This window comes from Onychostoma macrolepis, chromosome 02, assembly GCF_012432095.1.
Source record: "Onychostoma macrolepis isolate SWU-2019 chromosome 02, ASM1243209v1, whole genome shotgun sequence".
NCBI classification, from domain to species: Eukaryota; Metazoa; Chordata; class Actinopteri; order Cypriniformes; family Cyprinidae; genus Onychostoma; species Onychostoma macrolepis.
The window spans coordinates 34,603,711-34,617,845 of record NC_081156.1 but is presented as its reverse complement, the minus strand read 5'-3'; the positions used below and the strand labels follow the sequence as shown (position 1 = coordinate 34,617,845).

The 14,135-nt window shown below is 32.1% G+C and overlaps 1 protein-coding gene across 2 annotated transcripts in view; it reads right to left on the bottom strand.

The window, feature by feature from the left end:
* Positions 1-14,135, bottom strand: part of LOC131552210 (protein unc-13 homolog A) — an 80,837-nt gene that overhangs the window by 24,441 nt on the left and 42,261 nt on the right. For both annotated transcript variants that reach the window (XM_058795833.1, XM_058795842.1), the window contains 11 exons: positions 13,134-13,303; positions 12,678-12,793; positions 9,396-9,559; positions 6,635-6,788; positions 5,790-5,858; positions 5,578-5,667; positions 4,481-4,615; positions 2,131-2,258; positions 1,886-1,971; positions 858-984; positions 612-708 (listed from right to left, as the gene is read on the bottom strand). In XM_058795833.1, the coding sequence (XP_058651816.1) occupies positions 612-708; positions 858-984; positions 1,886-1,971; positions 2,131-2,258; positions 4,481-4,615; positions 5,578-5,667; positions 5,790-5,858; positions 6,635-6,788; positions 9,396-9,559; positions 12,678-12,793; positions 13,134-13,303 (1,336 nt within the window). The remainder of the gene's footprint in view (positions 1-611; positions 709-857; positions 985-1,885; positions 1,972-2,130; positions 2,259-4,480; positions 4,616-5,577; positions 5,668-5,789; positions 5,859-6,634; positions 6,789-9,395; positions 9,560-12,677; positions 12,794-13,133; positions 13,304-14,135) is intronic.

The window sequence follows — 14,135 nt, the reverse complement described above, 5'->3', positions numbered from 1 at the left end:
AGTGACAGTAAAGACATTTATAATGTTTTTAAAAAATTATTACTACAAATAAATGCTGTACTTTTGATCTTTCTATTTATCTGTGAATCCTGAAAAATAAAATGTATCACGGTTTCCACAAAAATATTGGGCAGCACAAGTGTTTTCAACACTGATAATAATCAGAAATGTTTCTTGAGCAGCAAATCAGCATATTAGAATGATTTCTGAAGATCATGTGACACTGAAGACTGCAGTAATGATGCTGAAAATACAGCTGCACATCACAGAAATAAATTACATTTTAACAGCTATTCACACAGAAAACAGTTATTTTAAATTGTAATAATATTTCAAAATTTTACTGTATTTTTAATCAAATAAATGCAGCCTTGGTGAGCAGAAGAGACTTTTCAATTTTAGCAGTGTATGTCAACACTCATCTCTAATTGGAATTTTAAGGATTACTTGCCATGTTTTTATGCAGTATGCATCAGACAGGCCTGTGTGTGTGTTTGTGAGTATGTTATGGTAATTGGACTCTATAGACTGATGGAGATGTTAAACTCTCCCCTGTGTATCACCCAAACATCTCACTACTAAAAATACAACAGTATACCCCTGATATTTACCCCGTCCTTTGCGTCTCTGACCAGAGCGCCATGCAAGAAATCTCTGGAAACTTCCTCATTCTCATCCAGCCACAGGATCACAAAGGGCTCAAACCATCTGTCAAGACAAAGACAAAACTATTTGCAGCATGCAGATTTCTTCCCTGATGACCACTGCATTTAATATTTAGTGTGAGGAGTCTGATCAAGTCAGTAACTCTAAATATTAGCACCAGTAATAGTGACGCTTGACTAGAAACAGCTTACGCTGGATACTCCGGCACGCGGTCCTGGAAATACAGCAGCTCCTTGCAGTATTCGTTGTAGAGCCACTTCACCTTAAAGTGCAGGTTCATGTAATCGGCGCTCTTGCACAGCCTGTGTTTCTCGTGTTCTGAGAGACAGGAAGTACATCACAGACAACAGGATATCCATCACAGATGTGATTTCAAGACTGTTTTCACACTTGTTATGATTGCTTGAACAGAAGTAGAGTTTGATTCCAGCCCTTTTAACACTTGCTTTATTTATTTAATTCATTATTATTATAAAAAATGCAGTATAGAGGAGTCATACAGACCCTAAATCAACTACAAGAAATGAAACATGATTGATTGATAGATAGATAGATCAAACAAACCTTGATTACAAAAAGAACTAAAACAACTTGAAGAATAATAGAAAAAAACTATAACAGAAAAAATAAAGTGCATAAAATAATAAATACATACAATCATATATGTGGACCCTGGATCACAAAACCAGTCATAAGGGTCATTTCTTTGAAATAAATAAATAATCTTTCCATTAATGTATGGTTTGTTATGATCGGACAATATTTGTCTGAGATACAGCTATCTGAAAATCTGGAATCTGAGGATGCAAAAAAATCTAAATATTGAGAAAATCACCTTTAAAGTTGTCCAAATGAAGTTCTTAGCAATGCATATTACTAATCAAAAATTAAGTTTTGATATATTTATGGTTGGATATTTACAAAATATCTTCATGGAACATGATCTTAATATCCTAATGATTTTGGCATAACAGAAAAATGGATAATTTTGACCCATACAATGTATTGTTGGCTATTGCTACAAATATGCCTGTGCTGCTTATGACTGCTTTTGTGCTGCAGGGACACATATGTAAACTGTACATAAAAAGAGAAACACGTAAAAAAGAGAAAATAACATTTTAACAAGAAACTCACTACTTAAATGCTGTATTATTTTTTCAGTTTCTCATACGAGAGGAAACATTTGTCAGAGGTTTAGTGATTAGTCAGTGTTTACCTTCCATGGCGTACTTCATATCCTGAGCAAACATGTTCCACATCACCTCCGCACTGATCTTTCCCACGTTCAGCTCCTGAGGGAACCTGCAGGAGGAAGACAGGCTCGGTTTCCTTCAGATCAGTTATATAACTTGCTTTTGTTATTGTGTATTACTCTAACCACTGGGTTTCAGGTTGGTAAAGGATCATTCTGGAATATCATAATGTTAAACCCCATTGTCTCCGGTCTGAACACACACTCACTGGTTCAAGCAGGGCGTGTAGGAGTTCTTGTCCTCCTCTATAATGGAAACAATGAGGGTGATGAGTTTGGACCAGAAGTCCAGGTTCTTAACACTCGGCCCCTGTTCTTCAGGAGGAACCGTCTTCGACTGGATATGAACACAGACAAGAGAGATATCATGTAAAATATACCAATACAAACACAGTTCAATAGAAGACACCTGCACCGCAAAAACAGATGCTGTTCCTCAGTATTTTTACTTGTTTTCCAGTACAAACAATCCTAAATCTAAATACACTCACTTGAGATGCTAAACGACATAAGATGTGAAGTCTTGTTTTTTGGAGAAATTGATCAAAATGGAAAAAAAATAAAAATAAAAAAAATTTTTATTATCTTATTTATTTTTAATTACAATTAGAAAAATGCAAATAAAACATCTCAAGATACTCACAAACTTCAAATTACAACAGAACTAAAAAAGTAACATAATAAGGTTAGAGAGAAAAAAGTTAAATAAATAAAGATTATTAAATAAATATATATAAATAAATGATAGAAAATACATTTAAACATTTTAAGACAGAGATTCATACAAACCTCCAATTACAGCAAAATTAATACATAAAAAGAAGTGACGAGAGAAAATACGAAAAAAAAAAGGGGGTCAAAAAAATGAAAACAAGTCAAAGAGAAAATAAGTAGATTTTTCTGACCCCATTGGCAGATATTTGCAGAAACGCTCTTCATTTTGATTACAGTTTTCAGAAAACAAGACTTATTATGTCATTTTGTGTAGTAAACATATCTTGACTTAAGTATGTTTACATATTTCTCTCCATCATTTTTTAGAAACATTGCAGTTTCTCAAGCAGCAGTCATACAGCTCACAGTTACTGGAGAAAGACGCCCATCTACACAAATTGGCAATTAAAAAAATAATGCAGAGAGCATGCAAGAATGCTTCCTGTGTGTACGGCCATTATCATCTCATATCTACACACATCAGGAGCATCAGTCAGCGCTGCGGGTATGAGGTGTCAAAAACTCCAGACGCGTCTTCCATCTTACTAATAAAGTTCTGCAGTGGAAGTGCAGAGAGAGCGAGAGGGATAAACACACGTCACACTGCGCTTCTTCTCCATTCATAACTGCCACAAAACCTCCACCATAATCAATATTTCATTTTCCATGAGAAGAACTTCAGCGCTCGCGGCGCTCTGAATGTGAATTACTAAACAGCATCAAATCAGCATGAAGAGACAAACACAAACTCATTCAGTCCAGTGTGATGCTCTCAGTTAAACCAAAGCTTCCAACAGAACTTTTAAAAGTTTAAAAGTTCTAAACATTTAACAAGGTTCCAACAGAACTTTCAAAAGTTTAAAAGTTCTAAACATTTAACAAGGTTCCAACAGAACTTTCAAAAGTTTAAAAGTTCTAAACATTTAACAAGGTTCCAACAGAACTTTCAAAAGTTTAAAAGTTCTAAACATTTAACAAGGTTCCAACAGAAGATAAAAAATATTTAAAAAAAACTTTGTAAGAATGACAAAAACACAAGAAAAAATACTAAAACTTTAACTAAAATTAAATTGAAAACTATAAAAATAAAACCTAAGTTGAAATGTTAATAAAAACTATAATAGTGTCTCAAAATCACACTGGGATTGCACAGATAAATGTCACTATGGTAGTTTAAGGAGAAAGACTTATTTTCAGCCAAACAGCATTTAAGAGTATTTTATTTGATCCACACTATATTAAATCAGTATAAACAAATAAACTTGATTTGTGACAAATATAAAGTGTTTTGTGCAAAATTAATACCCATGTAATCTTGTATTCTAATAAATAAGGTTATGAAATTTCACAATTACCGATTCCAATTTCCTAATATGAAGTTCAATCACTATTAAAGACAAGTAAACAATGAAATAAATAAACAAATACACAAATTAGCAAGCAACAGAACAAATAAATATAATGGAGCGATAAAACAAATGAAAAAAACAATGCTTTCTCAATGCAAATCTCAGGTATGTCTAACAGAAATATTCAGGTACAGAAAACAGTAATCAAATCTAAGTGTTCACTTTATAAATTAAATATAGAGGTTAAGGTTACAAGAGTTATTCAGTCAAGAGCAGTGAGTGATTTTCTCTTTGTCTTTTGTTGTTTGACTCACATCGACACTTTTGCTTTAAGACCTAACTGAGGATGTTAAACCCCTTTGTCTCGGGTCTGAGACAATATATATGCGGTAATTCCCATAAACTGCAATTAAATAGCAAGGCTTTCATTTCTACAGCTGCGATTTCTCATGCAATTTTCCGTGGCTTTTAAAACACACACACACACATTACTCACTGGGTCATTCTGGTATTCCCGGCTGTAGAGCTCGTGGCAGTTATTAAAGATGTACTCGTAGGTTGAGTTGAGACACGCTTTCACACAGTCTTTAACGACTTGACTCGCTCTCGGTGGACTCTGCAGCTCCTGGACCTGAAAACACACACAACAGTGATTCCTCTCGGCAATGAGATGCACTTTTTATCTTATGTTATAACTGTGTTACAGTTTAAGGGTTGTTTCATTGCATTTTCAAATTATTATTAATTTATTTTTATTTACTATATTATTTATTATCATTATTACTTGGAATTTAAAAAGCATTAACTTTATGTATATATATATATATATATATTATTTATTTTATTTATTTTTTTAATCTTTTTATCTTATGTTATAACTGTGTTGCAGTTTAAGGGTTGTTTCATTGCATTTTCAAATTATTATTAATTTATTTTTATTTACTATATTATTTATTATCATTATTACTTGGAATTTAAAAAGCATTAACTTTATGTATATATATATATATATATATATATATATATATATATATATATATATTTTTTTTTTTTTTTTTATTTATTTTTTTTTAAATCTTTTATCTTATGTTATAACTGTGTTGCAGTTTAAGGGTTGTTTCATTGCATTTTTCAAATTATTATTAATTTATTTGTATTTACTATATTATTTATTATCATTATTACTTGGAATTTAAAATTTGTTTCTCTTGTCACCACTTTTCTAATTGTACGTTTTAGTTCTGTTGCAAACTGAGGTTTGTTTGAATCTCTGTCTTCATTCATGAATCTATGATTTTCATTATTTATTATTTTTATTTAATATTTGAATTTAATAGAATACTTTATTGTACAATGAGATTCAAATGCAACTCCTTGCGGCAAGAAACATACAAAAGAATATAAAGACATCAAACACTGGTATAGTCCATAGTATTAGAAAAAGTCCTTTGTAATTATGCATTTAGTTCCCTAATGCACTTGGATAAAAACTAATTTAATTATACTATTACAGACCTATACATGTTGCTGAAAATTTTATAACACAAAAAGCATATGTCATTAAATCATTAAAGGTCTATGACCAGAACAAACCTTCATCCTGAAGAAAGTGATGCTGGTCAGAAGATCTACAGTGGACTTCAGATCCTGCAGCCTCTCAGGACTACTAGCTGGAAAATTATTCTGAAACAAACACACACAACTGTGACAAACACAGATACACATTCTACGACACAATTCATCAGCAGATATAGAGGTCAGCTGTACAAGTGTTCAGTCATATATTATTGAATGTGTGTACATACTCTGTACATGGAGAGGTCTATCCTCAGGGAGTTGTGCAGCTGATCCAAAAGCTTCACAAAGCGCTCTTTCTGCACGAAAAAAGACATGTAAAATACACACTATGGAGCAAAAGCAGGGATGGGCAGTATTTATGATGCATGTATTTCAAATGCAAAATATTGTATTTTATAGGGTTGATAAAAATGGCTTCATATTTTGTATCAAAATACTTTAGTGGCGTGGGGCTGCTGTATTTTGTGGTTTATTTTGATGCACTAAAAATTAAGGTATATGGTATTTTATTTTAAAACACATTTTGATGCATCTTTGCCGAACCCCTGAGCAAAAGTTTGCGGTAAGATCTTTTAATGTTTTTGATAGTCTCTTCTGCTTATCAAGGCTGCATTTCTTTGATTAAAAATACAGTAAAAACTGTAATATTGTGAAATATTATTGCAATTCAAAATAACTATTTTCTGTTAGAATATATTGTAAAATGTAATTTATTTCTGTGATCAAAGCTGAATTTTCAGCATCATTACTGCAGTCTTCAGTGTCACATGATCATTCAGAAATCATTGCTCAAGAAACATTTCTGATTATTATCAATGTTGGAAATAGCTGAGCTGCCCAATATTTTTGTGGAAACTGTGATACATTTTATTTTATTTGAAAAAGAAATCTTTTGTAACATTATAAATGTCTTTACTGTCACTTTTGATCAATTGCACCTCCGATGAATAAAAGTATTAACTTATTTTAAAAAAACACAGACCCCAAACATTAGTGTAACACAACAACGAGGTGTCTGAGATCTACTACACAGTGTTTTGCAGGTAATTTTGTGGTTGAAATCTGAACTGACCCCAAAGTTGGATGCAGCGAAGCGGTCGGAGGCAGAGACGTTGTTGGAGGATTGTGTCGTATGGGCGTAGTAAGCGTTGATGTTGGCCAGCAGTGTGCTCATGACCGCAGGAACACCGGGACACATGTACTTCGACGACAGACACGCGAAATGCCTGAGAAACACAGAGGACAAGGTTACTTACTACAGGACTGAAGATAAACACATTTCCTTCATGCATTCATAATTATGATTATTATGCGATGACTTTCTAGCAGATCCCTGTTAAATAAGAGGTGGACGATATGACCAAAATATACACAATGTAAGTCATTTTCTAACAAAATCTTTATAATAATAATAATAGAAGTAATTTTCAACTACAATCTTAACACAATAAAAAGCATGATACACTGTAAAAAGTGATAAGTTGACTTAACATAAAAAAATTGAGGAAACCCGTTGCCTTAAAATTATTAATTAAATAATAATTTAAAAAAAAAGTTAAGTGAACTTGATAATTCACTTAACTTTTTTTTTTTTTTTAATTATTATTTACTTAATAATTTTAAGGCAACGGGTTTCCTCAGTTTTTTTAAGTTAAGTCAACTTATCACTTTTTACAGTGTACAAGTAATTTTCATCTAAAATCTATTCCACAATAAGTAATTTTCAATCAAAATCTTTGCAACAGTAAAAGTTATATTTAAACAAAATACAAGTCCACAATACAAGTCATTTTCAAATAAAATCTTTACAACAATAAAAGTAATTTTTTACCAAAATCCTACCAATAATATAATTTAACCAAAATGTTTTCCGCGATATCAGCAACTTTCATTCAAAATCTCTACCATGATTCAAGTCATTTTCAACCACAACTGCATAACATTACAGTTATTCTGCCTGAAATCATCAGAGATGCTACTAATTAAATTTAATGTCATACTCTATATTTCTCAGCACTGTCATATAATGACTTCTAATTCAGTTTGAAAATGTTAAACTCACATTTTTCACAACCAATCGTGTCTCACTGATGCTTTACAATTCCTGCATCAAATACTTACATGCCATCTTTGAACTCAGCTAAATATATCAAATTTATCATTTTAAAGACAGGTCGTGATAGCGTCCAGCTGATGAGGAACATTGATTAAACGAGGCTTGAGTTTTCCCGATCCAGCAGAGTCTGCTAGTTGTCTTTAACACTCACGACACACACTTCTCTCAGCGTCTCCTGAGACTCGGGCTGATCTGACTGCTGATCAGAGCATGAATCATGTCCTCATTATTATGGACGTCCCGTCTTTGGTGGCTGGAGGCTAATGAGGTGTTTCCAGCAGCGCTCTGAATACACGCGTGGGTCGACGAGCAGCTCACTGACGCTCATTAATATCAGAGAAACCAGATGATTGTAGATCTTCACCTGAGCTATGAAACGTTTTTATTAATATAAAGCTCTAATTTTAATATTTTCCATTTTCATTCTTAGTTAGACTTTGTTGAAGTTTTAGTAGTTTTTTTTTTTTTTTACATTTTTTATAATATTACTTTTATTTCAGCTTTAATTTTAGTTATTTTAGTACATCTAGGTAAACTAAATTAACATTTTATATATATATATATATATATATATATATATATATATATATATATATATATATATATGTACACTAGACAAAACCTTTATGACAGCTGTACCCTTTATAGTTAGAACACTACAATCTAAAATTGCTCTTTAAAGCATTAAAATCAAAATCAATAAAGAAAAGACAGAAATAAAGACAAAGTGACAGAAATGTAGACAATTAGAAAGTATATGATTTTTAATATACAATGTGGAGTGTCATTTAGAACCAATGAGATTTCAGAGTGGGCAGAGCTAATATAAATATAAAAAATATATATATTATATATTAAATATATAAAAAAAATATAAATCAATAAAACAGAAGGGATAAAAATTGATTCATGCATGCAGCCTTCACAAAAAAATAGGGCAACATATGATTTTAACCGTCATGAACTGACTGGACGTTGTAAGAATGTTACAAAAATGTTTCTTAGAACCTTCTACTAACTTTATTTTCACCCAAAATACAGCGTTATTTGAACGTTTATTTTAAATATTCTAAGAACGTTAAAATGTCCAGATTATTAGAACGATATTTGAAGGTTACAAAGACGTTTCTTCAAAGTTAAAATCACTAAATAAAAAATGAAAATACATAAAGAAAAGACTACATTTTAACTGCTATGAGAAACACACATTAACTCATTTGAGCTTAGTAATTAGGACTGTATTAGCTTACGTTTTATAAATAGTCCCTTGACAGTTACTGCGATAATAAAAATACACTTATATATAGGTTTAAGTTCTGCAAAAGGCACATTTAATGTCCAGCAACAAATATTTTAGCAAAATGCATATTTTACCCAGAATTATTGTGCTATTATTCTATTGCGCTCCGTCTGTTTAGCGCGTGTAAGCTTGGCCCACTCCTGTCTTCTGGGAAAATCTGAAACTTTTGCATTCAAATGCAAAAGCATTGAAATATAATTTTTTCCTCCTAGCTTATATTTTTTCCATCACCATTTCCAATTAGGGGCTCCACAGCTCAACAACTTTTGACAATTAACATTTAGGAACCTACTTTCACTGTTCATTTCTGGAAAGAGGTTCTCTTTCATGCATTCTCTTGTTTGTTTGATCGTTTCAAGGGAGTAATATAATGATCAGTATTGTAAATATGGAGTCGTTCATTTGTTCTCTGCTTACGTCATGGCCTGATAGATCGATTCCACTCCGTATCTCATGGCGAACTCGTCCACGATCTCCTGCGCCGTCTCATCGTAGTACACTTTCCAGGCGTCATCGCCTTTGGCATCAGGGATCTTCACCACGCCGCTGTTCTGCTTCTCTGTGGTGTAGTGGAAGATGTGCTGCAAAGCATCATGGGGAGAGTACACACTGATTAATCCTGAGGAGGAATCTCTTTACACTGATTTAGTTCTACATCACATACGAACCAGGTTTAATATCAATAAAAACAATTTTGTTAACTGAAACAAAGATGAAATCAAATTAAATATAAATATTAGATGAAATAGAAATTAAACTGAAATAAGTTTAAGTTGAAGCATTAAAATTACAAACCTAAAATAAATAAACTAAAACTGAAATAAAAATAAATTAAACCTAAATGCAAAAAAAAAAAATGACAAATGCACATAACCAAATTACTAAAAATAAAAATGTAAAAATAAAAGCTTATTAATAATTTTAATAAAAACTACAATAGTATATAATTAATACTAAAATAACACTGGTTTCCAGCATAATTTCTACCCTTAATGAAAGTGAGGAATATTCTGTGCAAAGTGACAGAAACTTAGACAATTAGAAAGTATATGATTTTTAATATACAATGTTGAGTGTCATTTTGAACCAATGAGATTTCAGAGTGGGCAGAGCTACTGAAAGTGATGCAGCAAAAATATAAATCAAATATAGCTGCAAGCAGCAATTACGGGGCCAAGCACTTCAGTGGCAAAATTAGGAGTTTAGCATGGCATGGAGCATCAGACCAAATGCAACAATCAGTAATAAAAACAATTTTAGGATGATTGTATTTGAAATGGCTGAAAAATCAAATTCAATCTCTAGTAATATGATTAAATCACTTTTGACCAACAGGTGGCGCTGTAATAAAATCATTTTGGTGTGTTCTGTGTGATGTGACAATGGCACACACAAAGTTTGTTGCCATTATGTCAAAGCTTTGCAAAGATATAGCCTCAGACTCATTTTGGCACCATGCCTAAAATTTGTAACGGTGCTGTACGAAAACGGTTTTGTCAATCGACACGAAATGCATAACTTTTTGTCAGCACAGTCTGAAGATGATCTGACTCGATTTTGGTGAAAATCGGACAAACGTTTGAGGAGGAGTTAGAAAAAGTAGGTTTTTAACATAAATCAAAATGGCGGACAGGGAGTTCAGATTTCCTAAGGGAAAATTGGTATGTATGTTGTCGGCATGACCCAAGGGATATTTTGAGACCAGTTTCATTACAATATGCTAATGCAATCAAAAGTTATTAGCATTTTTGGAAATTTCATAATTAAAGGTTAATGAATGGCTTATTACTCTTGACCAATAGGTGGCGATGTTACCAAATTGATGTGGCGTGGTCAGTGTGAGGTGACAGTGTCACATACAAAGTTTGGTGTAAATATGTCAAACCTTTGCAGCGATACAGCCCTCAGATGCAGTTTGGCATCTTTCCAGCAAATTCGTTGATGCGCTAAACGAAAACCGTTTCGTACATCAACACGAAATTCATAACTTTTTGGTGAAAATCGGACTAACGGTCTAGGAGGAGTTAAAAAAAGTAGGTTTTCAACATGAATCAAAATGGTGGACAGGAAGTTCAGCCAATATTGGTAAAATAGGCATCGGTGTTCTCGGCATCATACAAGGAATCTAGCAACATCAGTCTCATTACAATAGGCTAATGTAAGCAAAAGTTATTAGCATTTTTCGAAATTTCATTATAACTTTTGACCACAAGGTGGCGCTGCCCCCAAACTTTTTGAGTACCATCAGGGTATGGTGCCGAAGATGCATACTGAGTTTTGTAATGATATGCTAATGCATCCGTAAAATACAGTGTTTTAGAACATAATTCAAAATGGCCGACGCCCAAAATGGCTGACATGGGAAAACTGGGTATTATTCGACTCAGCATGATGCACCGACTCTAAAGAGAAGTTTAGACCATTCAGAAGTTATAAGCAAAATATGCATTTTTCATATCTCCTGACCACTAGGGGGCACAGTGCCGAAACACTGCAGGTAGTCTCAGGTCATGCTTTTCATAACACACACTAAGATTGGTCTCAATACGCCAAACTGTTGCGAAGATATAGCCTCACGTCCATTTTTGCATGCTTTTCGTAGAATTTGTTCGTGCTATTCGAGAACGCTTTGACTAATCAACTTGAATTCTATAACATTTGCCAGCATGGTCTGAAGATGATCTGGTTCAAATTTTGTGACAATCGGTGCAACGCCTAGGACGAGTTCGAAAAAGTAGGTTTTACGAACAATTAAAAATAGCAAAAAAACTAAACCTTACAATTTTTGAATTTTGAACGTTAAAAAGTTTTCTTGTTGTGATTATGAAGTTATTTAAAGGTTACAAAAACATTTCTTCCAACATTCTACCAACTTTATTTTCATACAAAACAATGTTATTTGGCCATTTATTTTTTATTATTCTAAGAATGTTAAAATTTTATTATGGAACATTCAAATTTTGTTAAAATCCTGTTTTCTTTTGTCATAAGAACGTTATTTAAAAGTTACAAAAAAAAAATTCTAAGAACATTCATCAAATACAAATAACATCATAAGGACGTTTGGAGAATGTTGATCTCAGAACATTTTTTCAATGTTATGAGAACGTATATCAAATATTAATACTCATAAGAATGTTACATAAACATTACTTCAAAAACATTTTGTTCTAACATTTATATAACTTTTAAAAACGTTAGTGAAAGTTGTAAGAATGTTCCCTGTTAGCTGGGTTTATGCATCAAAAACATGTACTACATCTAAATATAATGTTAATTTGTGACCCTGCAGCACAAAAGCAGTCATAAGCAGCACAGGTATATTTGTAGCAATAGCCAACAATACATTGCATGGGTCAAAATTATTGATTTTCTTTTATGCCAAAAATCATTAGGATATTAAGTAAAGATCATGTTCCATGAAGATATTTTGTAAATTTCCTACCGTAAATATATCAAAATGTAATGTTTGATTAGTAATATGCATTGCTAAGAACTTCATTTGGACGACTTTAAAGGCGATTTTCTCAATATTTAGATTTTTTTGCACCCTCAGATTCCAGATTCATGCATCAATGGAAAGCTTATTTATTCAGCTTTCAGATGCTGTATGAATCTCAATTTCCAAAAATGTACCCTTATGACTGGTTTTGTGGTCCAGGGTCACATATGTTTAATAAGTATGATTTTTGCATGTACCTCATGCAGGCAGGTGTACTGAACGTGGTACGGAGCCACAGTCTCCTCTCCTTTGATCTCCACACTGATGTGCATGCGGATCGCTCCAGATACGGCCGACTTATCCGTGCGCTTGTCTGTTCAGAGAGAAAGAGAGAATCTAATAATTCCTCAAAGATCATATTCATAGAGATACACTCTTAAAAATAAAGGTGCTTCAAAAGGTCTTCACAGCGATGCCATAGAAGCACCATTTTTGGTTCCACAAAGAACCATTCAGTCAAAGATTCTTTAAAGAACCATCACTTTTTTACCTTTTTATAATCTGAAGAACCTTCTTTTGCCACAAAGAACCTTTTGTGAAACAGAAAGGTTCTATGGAACCATTTAGACAAAAAGGCTCTTCTATGGCATCGTGAAGCTCCTTTATTTTTAAGAGTGTACTGCTAAAATAAGCATGCAACGACTCTGACACACCGAGGTTGTACCAGACGTCCATTTCTCCACTCAGCGTTCGCACTTCAATGATGGTCTGTCCCAGAAAATCATCAGACTCCCGCTTGAACCGCTGCTTCACACGAGACTTGATATCATCGTCCTCATCCCAGACGCGCACCTTTATCCGGTCTGAAGAGTTATGACACTCACTGCAACACCAGAGACACAACCTGCGTTATTATCTTTAATTAAAACCAAAACTATAAAACATTTATATTATATAAACATTTTCATTACTTGAAATAATTTTTTTTAACCAAAATAAACTAAAATTTAAAAAAAAAATTACATATTTCTCATTTAGTTTAAGTTGATGTACTAAAATACACAAAACTGAAATAAAAATAAATAAAAACTATATAGACATTAAAAATCCCCCAAAATGCAACAAAATTACTAAAAATCTAACTAAAATTAAAATTAAAACAGAAAATGCAAAAATACAATCTAAATTTAAAATATTAATAAAAACTACAATAGTATCTCAATGATACTAAAATAATCCTGCTTGGAAAAAAACAAAGGTACTAAAATAAAGTAAAATTAAAACTTAATAAACAATATAGACATATTTACAAAATAAATAACTAAAAATACAGAATAAATATGACAAATACACAACAAAATTACTAAAACCTTTAAATAAAAACAAAACAAAATAATAATAATAATAGTAAAAATAACATTACACTACATTACATAAAATAACGATGCTTAAAACACAACTTTTTCCTTTATAATAAAATGCAATTTTTAGTTTAAGTTTTATTTATTTATTTCTGTTTTATTTGTTATTTTTGTTGCTATAAATAATATTTATTATTGTAATAAAGCTATTTTGTTTGTTTACATATAAGTAAAACAAAACCTTACGTACCTCATAGAATCAATGTACATTTTTAAGAAAGATAATAAAATTAAGTAAATAAAAAAAAGAAACTAAACGGTTTGATTTTGATTTCACATTTTACTTCAAGTTGG